This window comes from Phaethon lepturus, unplaced genomic scaffold (genome assembly GCF_000687285.1).
Source record: "Phaethon lepturus isolate BGI_N335 unplaced genomic scaffold, ASM68728v1 scaffold27438, whole genome shotgun sequence".
Taxonomy (NCBI): Eukaryota; Metazoa; Chordata; class Aves; order Phaethontiformes; family Phaethontidae; genus Phaethon; species Phaethon lepturus.
Window position 1 is genome coordinate 1 of NW_010560224.1, and position 20,422 is coordinate 20,422.

Sequence of the window (20,422 nt, forward strand, 5' to 3'; positions counted from 1 at the left end):
CGAGGCTGCCCGGGACGGGGGCCCGGCCTGCGGCCCTCCCCACACCGGTGCCGGGTTGGGGGGCCCGGGCTGTTTCCTTAAGGCTTCCAGTCGTGTGAGTTCTGTACCAGAGCATGGTCGGGCCCAGCGCCAGCGGGCGCCGGGCGCTGGGGAAGGCAGTTGAGTCTCGCCCCGAGACACCTGCTGCTTCACCCTGCCCTGCGGCCCGACAGCAAGTGTCTCGCCCGGCTCCGTGCGGAGAGCGAAGAGAGGCAGTGTCGGGTAGGGCAGGCCTGGGGGCGGCGGGGGGGGTGGGCTCCTGGTGGTGTGACCTCTGACACAACTGCGGTGAGCGAGCCACCTGTGTTTTGGGTAAGCGAGTCTCCACCCTGTGAAGGTCAGTTCCTATGCTCAAAGCCCCACTGGACGTGTAAGGTGGTTTAATGGAGGCTGGGAATGTTTGGGAAGCACTGCTGCTGGTGATGGCTGCCTTTTGCTGCCTGGTGGTGTGGCATGGTCAGTGCAGCCAGCCCCTGGCATGGTTAGGGGCAAGTAGCTCTACTTGGAGAAAAAAAAAAATCTTTGCTCCTCTTTGCAAGTGGAAAAACTTGAGTTGTTCTTGCTGATGGAGCAATACCTAAAGCAGCATTCTGGCTTGCAAGGTCGTTGTTGTATAGCACTAATGAGGAACACTGACAAGGCTTAGTTGTCCAGCACTTCTTGGAAAATCGATGGTCTCTGAAGCTGTGGCGAGTGATGCATGTTATCTGTGGGGAGCCCTATCACAGTGTTCTTGGCTCCAAATCTGGTAGGAGTGTGTGGCAGCAAGCTAGCAGTCCTGAGTGCTGCTCTGTCGACCCCACCAGTGGGAAACCTTGACTGAAACCTTGACTGAAACAGGGTCTTCTGTTTACATCCTCCAGACTCTTGATCATATTCTTTTTTGTTGTTTCTTAGTGTTGGAGGTGGTTCATTACTAGTATTGTGTGTTCTCATCCAGTTTATCCATTTGTGAAAGTTAGTCCCTGGGGTGATATGAGGATGACAGTAGTGGATCAGACCATAGGACTTTTGTCCATTCTCTGATGATGGCTAGAAGTGGCAGCCCTGGTAAGAGTACAGGCTGAGAGCAAGTTTATAGCAGTGCATCCCCTGCATTGTGCTTCCAGTCTTGGGATTTCTGAATCTGTATTTAGAATCGATACTGACAAGAAAAGTCTAGTGCTTTTTAAACCCAGATAAACTTCTGGTGCAGCAATGTTGTGCTGCAAACCATTTCACCACTTATTTATCTGTTCTGTGAAATAGTATGACTTTCTGGTTTTGATGCGTTGTCTACCTGTGTCGCCTCACCACCCCAGTGCTTGTATTGGAAAAGTGCATGGATGTTCATTTGATAATTGTCCTTTCCAGGATGAACATCTAGACAGTGGTTTAATTTGTTTTAATTAACCAAATTTAATTTGGTTTAATTTTGTTTAATTTTCAAACCTGTAGTCTGTTTGTTTGTTTCTTGTTATGGAAACTGTTTCATACCAGTGACTAAGTAATAATATGAAAGTGAGGAATTGAGCATGTAATTTTCTTGGGCACTTTCAGCATGATGTTTTGGCTAGGATTAGGTTGCCAAACATATCCCAGTACTTAGAATGTGTATGAACTCATTGCAGCTGCTGTTCTTGAGTACTGGCAGCCTGTGAGGGCGGGTCCAGTGTGTCATCTGGAAGACACATCTGTATTAGAGAGTGTTTGGCTTTCCTTCTGTGTGTGTATCAACTAACCAGGTAAATAAAGAAGATGACTTCTTGCGACCTCAATCCATGATTGCAAGTAATCAGATGCCTGATGTTTTTATCTTTGCTGTCCTGCAATAGTTACAGTGCAATGTGAAAGAAGCAGCCAAATTAAGTTTTGAATATCTCTGAAATGTAAAATCCTCCTCATTAGGCTTACTAAGTTAGGCAAGCAAAGGAATGATATAGGTCTACTTGATTCAGTTTTGGATTTTAAATGCTTTTTCCTACTCGTGAGCCCAGCTGGTGAGGAAGTTTCACAGTTAAAGGCCTTCATGAAGCAACCGGAGAGGTTCCCGCATAAACAACTTTCTTGCATATCTGTTTGTAATTTAGTAGAAATGAAAGCGGGTGAACGTAGGAGTTACCAGATGTGGCAATATTCAACTTCTGCAGTTGAGTCTCCACTTCTTATTTAAAAAGTAAACTTGTTTTAACAGAGAAGCAGAAACTCAATCTCTCATAAAGCTCTGTAAGGAACATGTTTCTCGTTAAAGAGATTATGTTCTCGTATCTCCTGTGTCCCTTATCAAAGAGGCATTTGGCAACTTTGGCAATTTTGAGGAGTGCTTAAGTCAATTTAGCAGACAGAAACCAGGACCTAGAGCACAGGAGTCAGCTGACTGGAGGTCATGGTTTCATATCTGGTTTGAGCGAAAAAATAAAGCTTTGAAGGAGAAAAACTGTTCTGAATTCTGATAGGGGTATTGCCTGTTTATTCTGTAACTGCTTTTATAGTTGCTCTGCATTTTTTTTTTTTTATTAACTTGGTCTAGGAATAAGTTGTAAGAGTTGTGCCAGTGCCTGCTTTGAGGGCGGGGTGCATTGGGTGGCTCGCTAAGACAGGTGAGCTTGGTACCTATGTATGGGGAGGACGAGAGCCCGGCCTCATCACAGGCTCGGGGAAGTGGCTGCGGGCGCTGCTTTGCAGAGGACTGCGTTCCTGGTGTTGCTGCATCGCACGGAAGTTTGCTGCTGATACAGTATGTTGTTACAGTGGTTTTGGATGTTGTTTTCTGTTGTTTGGGTTTCTTTTGTTTTGAGGCCAGTTTATTGGTTCAACTCCCTCAAATTTTCCTTCAGCCTAATGTGAATGACCCTGTCCTGCTCTCTGGCTGCACATGTCTGGAGCTGGCTTCTGGGGCCAGGATAAGTATGAGCTACCTGGTAGAGAAGGCCTTGTCTCTCTGCTGGCACTTTTTTTTTTTTTTGCAGTCATGTATTTTTGACTGACTTGCATGCAGCCCTAGAAGGTCTTCAAAGACCATGTACAGTAAACTGTTGCTCAGAGTATGAACCGGAGGATCAAGAGATTTTTATTGTTCTGTAAATTCTGCTCAGCCTATTCTAGAAAAAACGGTGTGATGCATTGTGATTGTTTAGCTGTGCTTGCCTAAAATACATTTAAATATTTTCTCTTTGTTTTTAACACTTGATTTTTGTGTGTGTGTATGTTGTTGTTTCCTTTTTCTTCTAGAATTCCTCTGAGAGCCACAATTGTGCCAAAAGCATCTTGACCTCAGACAGGCTGCAGATAGTTGTGACCCTTTCAGAGTTCTTTAATGAAACCTGGGAGGCAGCCAACTGTGCAAGTACGTGACTCATTCTGTAGCTTTCATGCTACTGTTATGACTTAGCCCCTAAAATTTGCACAGATCAGAAATGCATGTATTAGTTTAAATACAGTCAGTAGATAACACAAAAATCCTGAACTAGAGCCACTCCAATGAAGGTACAAGAGCTTTTTATTCTGTAACGGATACTGCCAAAATCTGAGGGCAGTAGTCTTGTTGGAAAACTTAGTTGTTACATTTCTTTTAGCCTGTTCTTTCAAAAGGTAGTATTGCTGGTTTTCTTTGTGATCTACAGACCTCTCTGGAGACTTTCCTTAGCTTCATTGTGGTTTCTTTTGTTTTTCTGTCTTCCCACTTTTTAAAAAACTTAGATAAGAACCTTTCCCTTGTTTGTTAATAAAGTCAGCAACTCTGGGATGTTTACACATTGAACAGTATCTACCTCCACAACCATGCTTTTGATTTCATTTTATGGGTGGAGGGTGTCGAAGTCTATCCCTGTATCTCACATGCTGATGGTGCTGTGCCATGCTTACAGCTGAACTGTGGCTTTTTGCCATTCCCCTGGTGTGGGAAGTGGGACCCTACGTGAATAGGTGCACTAGAAAACAGAGGGAATAGCACTATGGAGGTGAGTGTGAAAGATCCTGGGTTTGTTGCAGAGCCCCTTGAGATCCCAGAAAAGTTTGTTTTCATTTGTGAGTCTGGGCTCTGTGAGGGCTGGAAAGGTGGTTCAGGAGGAGCTCTGTGGTCTGTGCTGTCCTGAGCTTGTACCTTGTGTGCTGCCTGCCCAGGGTCCAGCTGAACGCTTGCCCTCAGCACTGACGGTGCTTCCTTCTTTCAGGAGATTTTTCTAGGATGTTGGCTTGCTATCCTGGTGCTGTTGTTGAACATCTACATTCCCAAGCCACTGTTTTCAAGGGTCTGTCTGGTTAGAGCACGTGAAGTGGGGTGGGGTGGACAGAAGCAGTAACATGGTAGGATTGAGCCTATGACTGGGAAGAAAGCCCCAGAGCTCCCCTCAAAGCTGGTGAAATGGTCAGCTCTTTTCTTAAATGGTAATAACCTACCTCTGCTTCTGCTGTTGTGTTTGTGGTCTAGCTGTTTTGTGGATGCTCTTTTTCATCTCCATTGCTGGTGCTTCTGCTTTCACATAATGGCTGTTACTGTTGCTGGGCAAAGCCAGGTTTGTAGGGTAGAAAATAAAAGTAATGCCTTGTTTTACCTTGAAGTCCAAAGATAATTCAGACCCCCTCTTCAGAAAGCTCTTGATGATAGTCTTCATCTTTCACTTAATCAAGGCCAATTAATTCTGAAATATGTTCTCGATGAAGAGTTGTCTCAGACCTGCTGACCTATCAATGGCAGGCAGATAAGGAAACCACAGTGTTGACTAGACCTGTCTTTTATAGTTGAGAGCTCTTTTTGCAGGAGTGGAGTGTCTGGGGCTTATCAGCTATAGAAATGTTAGAAATTAGAATATCCTGATGTTTTTCTTTCTCTTTGACAGATTGTTTAAAGAACAGCAGTGAGGGATTGTCAAATTCTACTGTAGAATTCTTGGATTTATTCAATAAATCTCTGACATGTTTTGAACATAACCTTCAGGTATTTATACTGTATATTTAAGAGAAGCACTAAATCCTCTAATTGCTAGCAAAATCGTATTTATGCTGAATAAACTGCAGATATGTATTAGGCAAACAAACTGCGGGTGAGTTTGTGAATTTTAGGCAGATAAAGCAATGATCTGTAAAACACAGATGTTTACAGATTGAGAGCCTAAAATGAATTCTAACTGATATTCACCTTGACTTCATTTTGTATGTAATTGCGATGTTACTTCATGTCAGAATTTCTGAATTCACAATAGTTGATAATTATATAGTAAGAAACATATCTGCATGCTGCAAGTCTCTTTCTACCTCTTTGGAGAACCGTTGTCTTCTGACTTAACAATTCGGTCTTTAAATAGCCTTTTGATAGTATAGACTAGTTCAGAAAGACCAGTACCTTAAATAATTATAACAGTTCTTTTGACTAGTAAAATTATGGGTAGATGAAGTTTGTCCATATTGCAAAGGCACTTAGTGAAGTATATGTGGTAATTGTCCTCAAAGAAAATGCCCTAAATAGCCTAAGAAACTGCGCATATTTCATTTTCAGTTGGAAACTGGCCAAGTTCTGGGATCATTCAACGGTAAAAATGGGAAATGATGGGTATGAGACAATCTCTGAGGAAACAGTCTGCTTTTTTTATTATTAATGATTTCTAGGAAATGTGCCTTTATAAGCCCTGGCTGGGAGCAGTGTGGGCTGGCCTATTGATCAGTTCAAGTGCCTGGACTAGAACTTAACCCAGTGGTCAGTGGGTAGCTAATACAACCATTACTGGGATGAAATACCTTTAGAGATTGTAGTTTTGTTTTCAGGTGTGTTGTATTTGCATTCAGGGGTGGTGAAGGCCACAAAGGACAAGGATTACTTAGTATAGCAAAGTCTGTCCCTGTCAGTACAGCTCAGCAGTAACAACTGTTACTTGTTAGGTATGGGCAAATGAAAAACAAAACACAGTATTAAGGAACCTGATCTCTGGCTCCAGAATAACATTTAATTACTAGTAACTCTTTTTTTTGTCCTTCTGGGAACTGGTACTTTAAAATTAAGTGTTTAAAAAAAAAAAAAAAGCTGCTAGTTCAGGGAATAGTTTGAGATGCATAATCTGCAGGAAATGGATCCTGTCCCTAGTGAATTAGGGTTGGTCCCTTTTCCTCCCACATTCTTATGTGAGTTGTCTGTCTGGGCCTCTACTCAATCTAGGATGCTAGAAATCTGGATTTTGGTTCAAACTTGACTCTATTTTTACTTTTTTTTTTTATAATGCCTTAAGGCTTTGTATGAATGCTGTTTTATAACCCTAGGGACAAACCACCTATCTGTCACCAAATAACTACACAGAAGTGTGTAAAAACTGCAATGAAACCTACAAAATGTTGAATGACCTGTATAACGACTTGCAAAGGCTGAACAGGCAAGGTGGTGAGTCCGGGCACTCCGCGCACTTGTGTATCGATGTGGAAGATGCAGTAAGTATTTATTAATACTCACCAGGGAGAGCTCATCATGGGGGTCTTTACTAATTCCCTAGTTACTTCCCTTTCGGTGTGGGACAGTATGGGCAGCAGTGCCTTTGGCAGGCTGATGTCCCATGGGGGGGAAGTTAGCTTGGTGGGGCTGTCTTGCTAGGTCCTGTCCTCAGTCAGTGCAGCAGGAGCGTGGCTGAAGCTCCTGATCACCTGAGTGTATTCCAGTTTGTGTAGCTGCACTTTAATTTCTTGTTACTGTGAAGGGGATGGATTTAAAAAAAACCAAAAACCAAAAAACTCTTTATCTTCTGGCTTTTAATGTGAAGCTTTACTGCTATTATTCTAGCCAGTGTAATAATCGATTCCTTATTACAGCAGCTGTTTCCAGGGGTCCTCAGCATTGGCAACATATGTTTGGAAAAAGCTGTGTTATATTGTGGGGTTTTAAGTGCTTGGGCAAAAAGAGTCTGTCAAAAGTATGGGATTAGCCCTGTCTCCATAGGCTGTCAGTGAGTTCTCTGGGAAACAGGCATATCGCAGTGTCTACAGTGTATCTGAGTATGCTCTGGTTTTGAAGCTTGTAAAAGTTTTGATGTGAAATCTTGGCTCCGTTTAAATGGCCTGTTTTTACATTTCCAGGGATTTGCTTGCTTTTGGGGTGAGATCTCAGAAAACAACACTTTAACAGGTCATATTTGAACACTTGAATGTCTTGAGGCCTGCGTGTTTGCCACGCTGTAGAGCAAAAATGCACGTGCTTGCTTTCACGGCTTGCTTATGTTTTTGTTTTAGATGAACATCACTCGGAAGCTTTGGAGCAGGACTTTCAACTGTTCTGTTCCCTGCAGTGATACAGTCCCAGTGATTGCAGTTTCATCCTTTATTCTCTTCCTACCTATTGTTTTTTATCTTAGTAGCTTCCTCCACTCAAAGCAGAAGAAACGGATACTCATTTTGCGTAAGTGATGGTGCTGGCAATTTCACTGTTAGAGCTGGGTGGTGCCAGGGACTTGCTTGGCTCTTGTGGGAGGGGGGGCCCAGCCAGATCTGCCTGCAGCTGTGCTGACGGCGCTAATAGCCGCTATTAGTCTGCTGCTGTCCCCTGAAGAAGGATAGTAAAGAGCTTCAGCCATATCTTTTCATTAAAGTTTCTGGACGTGAACAGAAAGCTGTTTGCAAGTCTGTGTCAGATAAATAGTGGGAGTGGAGAGACTAGTTTTGTGGAATTCTTTGTGTTTAATTTTCATATAATTTTTCCCTTTCTAGCCAAGCGCATCCAGTCAAATGCCAGTCTTGTGAACATCCAAGAAAAATACAGCTGAGCTTCAAAACAAAACCTGAGAACTGCTGCTGGTATACAGTGGGTACAATTGTGTTGGAATGAGGCCGGCACAAAAGAGGAGTTAATTATGGTTTAGTATAATGATACAGAGCGACACAAGTTAAACAAAATGCAGTCTGACTTCTAAGCGAGGATATTAACAAACATGACAAGGCAGGGCTGTGTGACACTGTATGGACTCTGGTTTGGAAAAATCTGTGGGTTCTTTCAGTCTCAGGCTGAAGCTGGTGTTTTTCTGTTTCTAAGCTTTTGTACTTCTCATCAATAGAATAGCTACACTTTCCCTGCATGTTTTTTTTTCCTCTTTGATTTATCATATTTGTTTCACAGAAAACTGAGATTCTGAATCTTTTTGAGGTGACTTTCATAGACAGACAAAACTTGAAATAGTATTTGATGTTCCTGCTTGAAACATTATGTTTAATTCCACATAATATTCAGTTTTGCCAGACTTGGGATGGACAGGAAACGTTTAAAAAGAAAAGTTCACATCTTTCTGATACCTCTCTCTGAACTCCTGCTGCTGGTCTCTGGAATGAAAAACAAGGGCATGAAATATGCGGAGGAAGTGGTAATATATAATGTCCAAAGCCAGCAACAAAAGCAACAGAACTGCCAGTGCTAGACAAGAATAATAATCATTTATGACTACAGTATTCAGTTATCTTTGAAACAGGCAGCATATTTAGTCCTTTGCACACTTTAGCCACTAAAGTCACTGTTTTTCAAATGTTAAATTTTCAGAGCCTTATTTTAGATGTCTGTTTGGGTAACTGAATGCTTCGCTATTTGTTTATTGTGTTACTGCCTTTCCTTTTTAAGGATCAAGGGTATTTTTTGTTATTTTTTTCTTTTGTAAAGGAGAACTGAGGTAAAGTCAAGTCACTGGAGATGCTGAATTTCCTGGTTTAGAGCTTGCTATGGCTTAATGCAAAGGTCTTTATAGGAACTTTGTAGGGAAAAAAGTTACCTTTTCTAGATAGTATGTATTTTAGCAGTAAATGAACCAGGGGGTTCTCTAACTTAAAAATGTCCTGAAGGACAATGAAGGTACTGTGTTGGGAACTGATGGCTTTCAAGAACTAGTTTCCAAAACTAGGCCTGTGAAATAGGTGAATGTAAACAAATTCAAACTTGCAGGTTTCCGAAGTGATTGGAGAAATTTGTACAATAACTGCGGGAATCGACAGTGCTACTGATGGGCTGTGGGCACAATTCAACAGCTGCAGCAATACCAACGGTTCAGTTTGGTTATGATAGCCTTGGTTTGGGAGAGTGGTGGGGTTGAAACGATTTATGGCTGTGCTTGAGATTAATGAATGCCAGAGTCTTTGCTCCTATTTTTAAATGTGTTTACTAACCATGAGATAAAAATGAATAGCCATTACAGCTAAAAAATTAAATGCTTGGAGCCTGTGTGTCTGACATCTGTCAAAAAACCCTATGAAATAGTCTTATGTATTTGACTTGCTTCGGAGCCTCAAATGTTAACTATTTTCTTTGCACTAAGGCTCAAATAAATATATAACACTGTAACAAAACAGTCTTAAAGTTCTTCAAGTCATTGGTTGTCTTGTTTTTCTTGTTATTTTTTGTGTGTTTTTTTTTTTAGTTAGGACATACTGTCAGTTTTAAATTCAAGTTGACGGTATGTGTAATAATTAAGTAAAATACTAATATATATAATTAAGTTAGCGATTGGTCCAACCCACATGATTGCCTTTTTGTGTTTTATCAGTAGGAAGTATTTATCTCCCTCTGTTAAACATGTGAATTACTACGTCAACAGTCAGTTTCTTCTAGGTAGTTTACAACAGTAACATAAAACTGTGTTTCTCTTGCTTATTACATGAAGTTACCTTCTTGCGGCTGGGAGAGGCATGCTGCCTTTAATTAAAAAAAAAAAATTATATCTGTTATTCTTAAACTTCAACTTTCTGGGACGTATTCAGCTGCCTGCTCTAATAGCATTACATTGATTTGGGACATCATATGATTGAGAGCTGTTCAAAGCAATCTTTCATTCGTGCAGATAAAGCCAGTTTGTATGTGCAGCATTTCAGAATGACAGCTTTTATACTGTAAGCAGTGGCTTTTTGAGCACATTCATGTTAAGTAGGTCTGAAAGTCATTACTTTTGGATATGGTGGTTAAGCACTTTAAAAAAAAAATTTTGTTAAAAATCAGCTTTTCTTATTTTCCTGGCTGTTAAGCCAAACGGAAATACTCATGTGACTTTTGTTTTTTATTTTAAAGCAGCAGTAAAGTTTACACTTGAGATTTTTAATGTTACATCTGCTGCTTTCTCCCCCCCCAACTTTATACTGCTAACTTTCTTTACACAGTGTTATATTTTTGGTGGGATATTTCATATATAAATTGATTGGATTCTCTTTATACTCTATTTCCTAGAGAAATGTGGAAGCACAGTCTGTGTTGAAGGAGAACTAGAACTCTTTTTGCTGCTAGTCTTTCATCTTGGTTTATTTTTTTTCCTTTTTGGTATGTGTACTAAATAGGATGAACTTTGAAATACTAGTTGTTTGTATCTTTTTGTGCAAATAAAAATTTCTTACCGTCGGGTAGCACTTTGATTTGTATTTGTACTTACTAGGAACACAGAAAGTCAGCTCTAATAAAGATTATCAATAAACAGTGAACAGTGTGGTTACTTAATTGCTCCATGTATAGTAGTTTTGTACTCCTGCTGTTCTGAGTTTGTATTCAAAAGCACCTGCTTATTATTCTTCATTATGCCTTTTGCAGGAAAACAGCATCAGAAAGATGTTTTCAAAGCAGTGCTGCACTGAATTACAGAATAAGTGAACTGCAACTGCTGAGAAAGGGTGGAGTTTCATCTTGGCCAAAGCCTGCTGAAGTATATGGAAAGGCTCCTTTTCGTTGCAATGGAGTTTCTTGTGTGGGTGTGCGTGAGTAAGGCCAGGGGGGATAACTTGCTGTCTTTGCGGGGAGGCTTTTGGTTGCCTGCGCTGGCCACTTTTTCAGCTTCAGCAGGCACAGTGTTGGATTGCTGTTGAGCTGGAAGATTTCCTTAAAAATGGCAGTGCAGTGCCTCACCATGGAGAGAGCTGGGTGTCTTGCCTGACGAGAGTAGCCTTGTGCACCAGTGGTAGGATGTGGGTGTCTTGAAGGCAAATTTAAATCTCAGTGTGTCACTTTCTGCTGGTTTGGCTGGGATGGAGTTAACTTCATAGCAGCTAGTGTGGGGCTGTGTTTTGGATTTGTACTGAAAACAGTGTTAAATATAGGGATGTTTTTGTTGCTGAGCAGTGTTTTCACAGAGTCAAGGCCTTTTGTGCTTCTCACCCACCAGTGAGAAGGCTGGGGGAGCACAAGAAGTTGGGAGGGGACACGGCCAGGACAGATGACCTCAACTGACCAAAGGGGTATCCCATACCATTGATGTCATGCCCAGCATATAAAGTTGTGGGAAAGAAGAAGGAAGGAAGGAAGGAATGTTCAGAGTGATGGCGTCTGTCTTCCCAAGTAACAGTTACGCGTGATGCAGCCCTGCTTCCCTGAAGATGGCTGAACCCCTGCCTGCCCACGGGAAGCAGTGAATGGATTCCTTGTTTTGCTTTGCTTGCGTGTGCGGCTTTTGCTTTCCCTATTAGAATGTCTTGATCTCAACCCACGAGTTTTCTCACTTTTACCCTTTCGATTCTCTCCCCGGCCCCACTGTGGGGGAGTGAGCGAGCAGCTGCATGGGGCTTGGTTGCCAGCTGGGGCTAAACAACAACAACACTTGCAAGGGACCTCCAGGGAGGCTGGGAAAGTTGTAATGCCAGGTGTGACGTGTGGCTTCAGCTGCAGAACTAGGAACAGTTCTGGTTGCCTGTATGCTTGGGAGAGGGACTTGAAAGGGAGTAAGCACAGAAGGGCAAGAGGGAAGAGCAGGGGAGCTGGAAAGGGGAGGCTCCTTGGTGGAGGTGAAGTTTGGAGACGGGTAGCAGGGAGATGGAGAAGCTGAGCCCAGGTCCCCCACTGGTCTGGGATGAGACATGCAGGTGGGCTGCCTGTGCGGGTCAGGAACGGGAGCGAGTGGTGGGATGGCAACAGGGACTTGCCTCCAAGTTATGTAAAAGCAACTGCTTTCTTCTGGGAGGGTACTTGAACTGTGTGATGTGGTGGACGGTGTTGAAGTAATCCTGGTTCAAAGGCTCTTTACAAAGCTCCTGTTTTATTTCAGGGTGAGTGAGGGTTCCTGTTTAGCACTAAGTGGGATTTTTTTTTTTCTTTAAAACAAGCAAAAAATACTTGGGTTTTGTGTAATGGCTGCTTTTTTTCCATCTTTATTAAATGCCTGCTATAATCACAAAATGTCTTCAGTTTCCTAATGTTTTGCTTCTGGTGCTTACTGTCCAGTTAATCGAGTACCGTCAAATCTTCCTATATTTCTGCTGATTTATACATTAGTTTTCATGCCCTGAATATAGTTTCTCTGGAATGATAAGCTGTGTGATCAGCAAAGTCACCGCACTCCTAATCAGAACACATGGGTCACTTACCAATTCTTGTTCATATTTTATTATGAATTTTCCTTCTGGGACTGGTGTAAGTATTTTTAGTCTGATCTTCCTTAAGTTTGTGCAGTGTCGTGGTTTAGCCCCAGCCGGCAACTAAGCACCACGCAGCTGCGCACCCGCTCCCCCCTCCCCCAGTGGGATGGGGGGCGGAAGTGGGGAAAAAAATCGTGGGTTGAGATAAAAACAGTATAATAGGACAGCAAGAGAGAAGGAAACAACAATGGTAACCACAATGATAATACCGACAAAGGAATGTACAAGAACGAGTGATGCCCAATACAGCAATTGCTTACCCCCCGGTGATCGACAGCCCGTCCCAACTCCAGTTTATGTACTGGGCATGATGTTACATGGTATGGAATATCCCTTTGGCCAGCCTGGGTCAGCTGTCCTGGCCGTGTCCCTTCCCAGCTCCCCGTGCACCCCCAGCCTGCTCGCTGGCAGGCCAGCGTGAGAAGCTGGACTGTCCTTGACAGCTCAGCAACAACTCAAAACATCAGCATGTTATCAACATTTTCTCATCCCAAATCCAAAACACAGCCTCACGCTAGCTTCTGTGAAGAAAATTAACTCTATCCTGGCTGAAACCAGGACATGCAGGATGCACCTTCTGTATTTCTGCCAGCATAAAAAGTTACATATTGGAAGAGCAGAGCCAATGAATTCTGCAACTTCTCTGAAGCGTCGCTTCTCCCGTGATCAGTGTCTGTTGCTGCTTGCTGGAGTCAGCCAGGCTGATTTATCTGCAACTAGTAGCCTTGTGTTGTGCTGAGAGTTGAAAGGTGATTGCTATCTTGGAGACCCTGGTCTAATCTAAGGCAAAAATAACGTATAAAGGAAGAAAATGGGAGGTGATGTGATTGATGACTGGAGTCAGTTGTGTGATAATCTTTTCCAAGCGCGGGTGTTTAACGCAGAGATACCAGCATCTCTGCTGGCCATCAGCAGGGTTTCTGGCATGGTCTGTACCCAGGACTGGGTGTAGGCTTAGGGAGCTGCCAGACCAGTGTCTTCTGCGAAGTCACACAGCCTCAACGCTTTGCACCTGCTCTGCTTGAAAGGTGCTGCTGGTCCAAACTGGTTTCCCCAGCATCTGCTTCGAGGCCTGGGGCACTTCTGATTTGTGCTGGCTAAAGTGAGCGTGTGGGAGCACCCATGAGCACACACATGTCTCCAGAGGTGCAGTGGCCTAAGGTGGACCTTCCTACCTTGCACAGATTAGAGGCGAGGGAAGAGAGAGGGTTTGTTACTTTCAGCCTTACACAGAGAAGAAAAGGCTGCATTTTTTCCCACCAGATAAGACAACTTCCCCGCCCCTGTTTCCCACTGAATCCTTGCTTTGATGTATTGGTGTATGGTGTGTGGGATGGGAGCTTGCTTACCGCAGGTGTCACTGGTGTTTTACAGGGGATGTCCCCTCTACATGGACACAGACAAATTGCTGAGGCTGAGTGGAGTTGCACCAGGGGAGGTTTAGATTGGATATTAGGAAAAATTTATTTGCTGAAAGAGTGGTCAAACATTGGAACAGGCTGCCCAGGGAGGTGGTGGAGTCACCATCACTGGAGGTATTCAAAAAATATGTAGGCATGGCACTTCAGGGCATGGTTTAGTGGGCTTGGTGCTGTTGGGTTGATGGTTGGACTTGATGATCTTAGAGGTCTTTTCCAACCTTAATGATCCTATGATTCTAGGGGAGGCCATCTGGCATTGGGGAGCACTTTGATCTTTCACCTAAGCCGTAACTGTGTGTCTTCTCCTGTCAGTCCTACTCTGAGACCCCTGGAAGTCACCTAGTCCAGGTCCCTGCTCAAGCAGGGCCATCTCCAAAGTTGGATCAAGTTGCTCCTACTCATTTCTCTAGGCTGTGGCAAGGATAGCGCCAGGGAACTGGCACTGCGGCGAAGGAATATGGGAATACTCTACAGTATAGTATAGCTTTGGAAGGAGCCTACTGCTTGAAGTGTGAGCTAGGCTTGGGCTTCTTCGCTTCTGTGCATCTTCCTTGCAAAGGTGATAGGGCAGAATAGGGCTGACCGGGTGGCAGGACAGCAGGGACACTGTTGCAATGTTTTGCGGTGTCAGAGACGCAAAGTTACATCAAATAAACTGCTAATTATTTTAAAAAAAATAACTTAATGGTTGTAGTGGAAACAAGTTAAATAAATAGTTAAATGAACTCTGAAATCTTCCCCTACTCCCATCTGAGGTGAAAATATTGGAAAGCTCTTTCAAATATTTAATGAGAGATACTCACTACTAGCTTGGTTGAAGTTTTAACTTTTCATACTGAAAATTCCGCTCTGGTGCCAGCACAGTAAGTATCATGGATTGCTGCAATTAAACCACTGCCTTAAGTTATTCATAATACTCTTTCTGGGCAGCATTCCCACCTGCTTAATCTGTGCTATACAAGCGTTTATTAGAACTGACTGTTGAAAAACGCCAAGCTAAATCGGACACTTAAAAAAAAATAAAAATCAATATGATGCCCTAAACTGGTTTAATATGTCTTTCCTCTTCAATAATCCTACATGTTACTGATTTATTTGCTGTAATGAACATGCCATTCAACCGAAACAAGATTAGCTGCTTAAACCGCAGCATTAAGCACGGAGCAACTTTAATGCTGCTTTATGTTTCATTGTAATGCTCAGCACTTACAGTCGTGTCTCTTTCTTTCCTCTGCAATAAAGAGTTCGTGTGAGGATCACAAAGGGCTCCGGAGAGGTGTTTTGTTAAAGCATTCGAAGCAGTAAATTTGAGTTGAGGTTGCAACGCGGCACCTCCTTCATCCAAACCTAAGTGGAACCAAACTGGTGAGCAGGATTAATGCACGAATTTATATTCCCTGCAGGATTTTTCCGGGGTTAACCATGAAGTAAATGGCTTATGTCAAACTGATCTAGGTTAAGACAGAGAGAACAGCCACTGGCAATCAGAATATTCCTTTGGACTTCATTCAAAAAATTTTTTTTTCAAACGTTTGAAACAGTAGCAATTTACTGTGCTGCAGGAAAAACAGGCTGCAAGAAGCAGGCGTCTTGGTTTTGCAAGGAAGAGTCCTAAGATAGAGGTGGTAAAGACTGAAGGTTTTCAAAGGAGTCTATAGAAGGGGGCAGGGAAATATGAGTGATAGAGGTATTTTATACCTGCCCGGTATTGTATAGATTGTTTGTATAATCTATTGTATAATAGAAAGCCTGTTCTATTACATAATACTGGCCAAGTCCGAAAAGTTGAAGCTCTCCGGTTTCCAGGTAAAACTGTGTGGTGTTCTCTTCCGACTACAGGGGCAAGCCTCAAGCTGGGAGTCTCTGAAGTGGGTTTCAGTTACTGTTTTTGTTCTTTCCCTCTGTCGTGAAAAGACTGCTTTAGATAATTACCTTCCATTATCGCTGATTAAGAAGCAAGTTGTATTTGTTAGGGCATCTGTATGTTCTCCATAGCTCTAAAAATTGCAACGCGTTTTCTGCTTGCAGTACAACGTTATATTTCTTTTTCTTTGGAAGACTATGATGAGTTGCCGATATATATTTTGGCATCTTCTTAAGGTCCTGGAGTCAAACTTAGTATATACTAAAACCAGAGTGATGAGCTTCAAAGTATTGCAGAAGTCTGCTGAGTTGGAAGCAATTACTCAACCATGTAGAAATGGGGGAAAAAAACGTCGCAAGTAGCGCGTTTGCACTGTGCTGGAGCAGGTTTTCAAACGGAGGTGGTGGTTCTAACTCTGGTAAACGCCTGTTTCTTCTGGTGAATGCTGCTTTTCTGCAGGTGATCAAAAGAGAGGCTCGAAAGTGATCTGGCAAAGGGAGAGTCGAGGGGTTGAAGGCAGCTATTTCTGGCGGAGGAAATGCCCTCGGGAAGTCTGTTAGGAGGAGCAGTCTTACTTTGCATCGCTCCACTGGAAAAAAAAACATAGCCTGAAGATGCTTTCAGAACGAAGGGTGAGTGCTGGGATGCAAAGAGAGGGCTGGTGAGTGTTGGCAGAGAGATCAGTTTGCCACTTATATGACACTTCTTCCTAGAAAAACAGAATCTCAGAGTGAATGGCATGGAGTGCCCTGAGAGGAGCATGCATGCTTCAAGGGGAAAATGATGTCCTCAACAGCTGGTTCAAAGTTGGTAAGGGGATGAACAGAAACAGTCACGTTACTTCCATGAAACATGCATGCGGTGCGGTTTTTTCTCTCCGTTGTCAGGAGCCCCTCAGCACCGACGGCTGCTGTTGCCCAGGCTGCCCAGCTCTAAGCGACGCTTGCACCTAGCCCCCGGTCCGGTGGCTCTGCGTCACGGCAGGCCGTGTCCCTAGTGTGCAATATGCTTTTTTCTGTTGCACAGATAAGCAGCATATGAGGAGCTGCCTTTATTGCAGCCACTGACGTGAGTTACCTTAGGTCCACTCATAAGCTCCCACGGTCATGTTTTATTTAAAGAGCAAGTGATGTGTGTGATCTAAATGATGGTGATGGAAGCACTTGGACAACCTGTCTGGTGCCCAAGCAAGCATCAGGAGAAGGGACGGCGAGAAGAAGCAAGAGAAAGCAGGATTGAATAGTTCTGGGAAAGCCTCTGCCTTGGGTTGTATAACGGGGGCTTATACAACACGTAACCCAATCTGACCCTGACCCTGCCAGTGCTCAGGGACTATATTTTTACTAAGATTAAGCTTTTCTTTTCTTTCTTTTTCCTGGAACAATTTCCTTGGCTTTTAGCTCGCTGGCTGGCTGGCACAGCCAAGGCAACCCCACCTGTTTACGGCTATGATATTTAGCCAGCTGCAGCCCAGCTGTGCCCAGCTTCCCCTGTGAAGTCCCACAGCAGCATCTCACCAGGGAAGGCCACTGGCAGGAGGTTCACCTCCCACCAGCGATGGTGTCTGTTCTCTGCTGGTAACAGCGCTGTTGGGGAAGGAAAGAAAAACACGGCAAGCGTAACAACACCCTTCAGTTTAGCAAAAGCAACTGTAAACTTCCTAAGGAAAATGGAATAAAAATAAAATGGTCTCACTGCTCAAAAGGCTACAGGACCTGCCAGAGCTCAGTTTCTCCAGGCAGCTCGGGGTTTTGTGCCTTTTGGATTTTCATTCACGGTAACGTGAGGGACTGGAGCCTCTCTGGCCTCCGCCGGCCGCCAGCAGCACTGCCGCGTCGTTGTGCGCTGGAGTCCGACCCGCTGACAGGCCCTGCCAAAGCCCAGCAGCCGGGTTTTACACTTGCAGCTTTAAAGCACCTTTCCCTGTGACAGCTGTCCCCACCTCTGTGGTATCCATGGGGGAAGAGGTAGGGACTTCTGAGGGGGAAAAACAATAACGGTTTCCCCATTAGTGACTTGGGAGTCCAAATCCAGCCTTCAGAAGTGTGGTCAAACCCACCGGCCCGCAGTGCAGTGTAGCATCCCAACAGCCAAGCTAATTTGAAAGCAGGACTTGGGCTCCTATGTGACTTACTATTTCTGAATAACATTCCTTCTTTTTCAGCTGTAAGGTATTTTTAAAATACTTCATCAAGTTCAGCATTCAAATGGTCTTTAGTTCATGATTGTCAACCTTATTTTAATTGATAGTCTCCTGTTTTTTCACTAGTGGGGCTTTGTCATAGAATGATTTGGGTTGGAAGGGACCTTTAAAGGCCACCTAGTCCAACCCCCCTGCAGTGAGCAGGGACATCTTCAACTCGATCAGGTTGCTCAGAGCCCCGTCCAACCTGACCTGGAATGTTTCCAGGGATGGGGCAGCTGCCACCTCTCTGGGCAACCTGGGCCAGTGTTTCACCACCCTCATGGAACATTTCTTCCTTCTATCTAGTCTAAATCTGCCCTCTTTGAGTTTAAAACCGTTACCCCTTGTCCTATCGCAATACGCCCTGCTAAAAAGTCTGCTCCCGTCTTTCTTCTAAACCCCCTTGAAGTACCAGAAGGCTGCAATAAGGTCTCCCTGGAGCCTTCTCTTCTCCAGGCTGAACAACCCCAGCTCTCTCAGCCTGTCCTCACAGGAGAGGTGTTCCAGCCCTCTGAGCATTTTTGTGGCCCTCCTCTGGGCCCTCTCCAACAGGTCCATGTCTTTCCTGTGCTGAGGGCTCCAGAGCTGGACGCAGGACTCCAGGTGGGATCTCACCAGAGCAGAGTTGAGGGGCAGAATCACCTCCCTCGACCTGCTGGCCACGCTGCTGTGGATGTGGCACAGGATACAATTGGCCTTCTGGGCTGTGAGTGCACGTTGCCGCGTCATGTCCGGCTTTTCACCCACCTTCCCCAAGTCCTTCTCCTCAGGGCTGCTCTCCATCCCCTCATCCCCCAGTCTGTACTGATACCGTGGGGCACAGGGCTGATGACAGAAAAGCTGCCCAGGACGCTAGTAAGCAAACTTCAAGGAGGCAGTTCCTGAGCAGAGAGCAGGGAGGCTCCTTTCTCCAGCCTGGTGTTGGTTTAGAGGCTGAAGCCGTACTGACAGGTTCCTCTTCTCTGCAGAAGCACCCGGCCTCCCTTTGCAGTTCACCTGGCCATAGGCTCCTTTCCCCGGTACGGCTGCGGTCAGGGACCTGCAGCCTTGCTGCTGTTGGGGCTGGTAGCGACGCTCCCGCTGCCCGTCCCTTAAGGAGGGTCGCGGGCGCCAGGCGTCCATCGTGGGTTGTGCAGCACGTGGTTCCGGTATGGAAGTAGATGTCCAGGGCGCTGATGACAACAGTAATCGTTGCCTTTACGTCTCTGCACGGAGGCTTGGAGAGTCCCAAGGAGCAGTGCCACCAGCGCGCGCCGCACCTGCGTCCCCAAAGAGCCGCGTAGCGGAGGCTGCTTTGACCCCGCGCCTCGCTGTGCAGCAGCCGGCGGCTTTGCGTACAGGCAGGTAACCGCAAGAAAAAAAGCAGAGCGTATACAGACGTGCTCTGCCTCTGCCTGATCTCTCCCCTCCTCAGGGTTTTTGCTGCTGCCATGTCTAGAAGCCTGGAAGGTCACACCACGGGGGTTCGGATGCGCGGCCGCTCTGCACGGGGATGCCAGGATGTCTCCCACCTGCCCTGTGCTTGAGCTAACTGTTCTGAATCAGCTGTTAAGATCTCGAAGGAGCTTAACCTGGGCAAAACCGTGTTTTCTTCTCTGCTATGGCTTGTATTCATGAACATTGCAATTCAAGTTCTGCACTTTTTGTTTTTCCTGAAAATTTATGTTGGCCCAGCTGTGAGTGCTGAGTAAAGGAACAGCACCATCTTTTATGTGAGTGGGACAGAAATTAAGCTCTATGTTATCTTAATGGTCTGACACTACAAAACTCTCATATTTTTACACTAGAAACTCATTCCAAGGGGACAACAAGCATAAGACAACATGGGTAGGTAGAGAAGTGACAGGTAAAATTGCCTAAAATAGGTTTTAAAATACATGTATGTGTTTCTTTTTCTGTTAAGTGCATCATCTTGATTTCAGAGTGTATTACTTCTTAGCTCCTGTACCATGAGTTAGACAATCTGTGAAATGGGGTTGCACAGACTGTCTAACGTACTCACTTCCAGCATCTGAGAGGGAAGGTGAGGGAAAAGGGGACAAAAAAGTAGTGCTTATTAGACCTAAGACTAAGAGACCCCATCTTACTCATTGGTAGAAAAAAAACATACATGCTGCTAAAAGGGGATAAAAAGAGCGTAAATTCCAGTCAGATGTGCCTCTCGTGAAAAATGACTAATTAAATGACAGCGGTAGCTTAAAAATAGACCTTGCTTTAATAGGAAAATATTTTAGAGGTCACTTACTTAAAAAGAAATGGAGAAAACAGGAAAGATGAAGAGGGTATGACTGCCTGCCTGGCTTTTGTTATTTCTTAGAAGTAAATCTCATTTTGGGGGCAGCTTTTGAGGACAGCAGTAAAGCCTGGCACACATACAATAGCTATGCTCATACAAACAAGCTCCATCCCGGGCCCACAAAGGGGCCACAGAGGTCAGAAAACATGTGCTGAGCGGTGGGTAAAATGAATTCAGCCTCTCCCGACCCTCAGGCAAACCCTCCTGTTTCGGAGGGACCCACCCAAGGTTTGCCCTTGCAGAAGCAGGAGCCTTTTCTGCCCTCGCCCCTGCTCGGAGGACGCTCCGGGAGGAGGACGGCC

At 44.5% G+C, this 20,422-nt stretch overlaps 1 protein-coding gene across 1 annotated transcript; it reads left to right on the forward strand.

Annotated features, from left to right (window-relative positions):
• Positions 1–3,249: 3,249 nt before the first annotated feature.
• OSTM1 (osteopetrosis associated transmembrane protein 1) lies at positions 3,250–7,990 on the forward strand (the record flags this gene model as incomplete). The annotated part of the gene is made up of 5 exons (XM_010293612.1): positions 3,250–3,364; positions 4,857–4,954; positions 6,268–6,432; positions 7,225–7,390; positions 7,699–7,990. Coding segments are annotated over 5 exons (600 nt in total), but the record flags the coding sequence as incomplete, so codon positions are not given.
• Between the last annotated feature and the right edge of the window lie 12,432 nt (positions 7,991–20,422).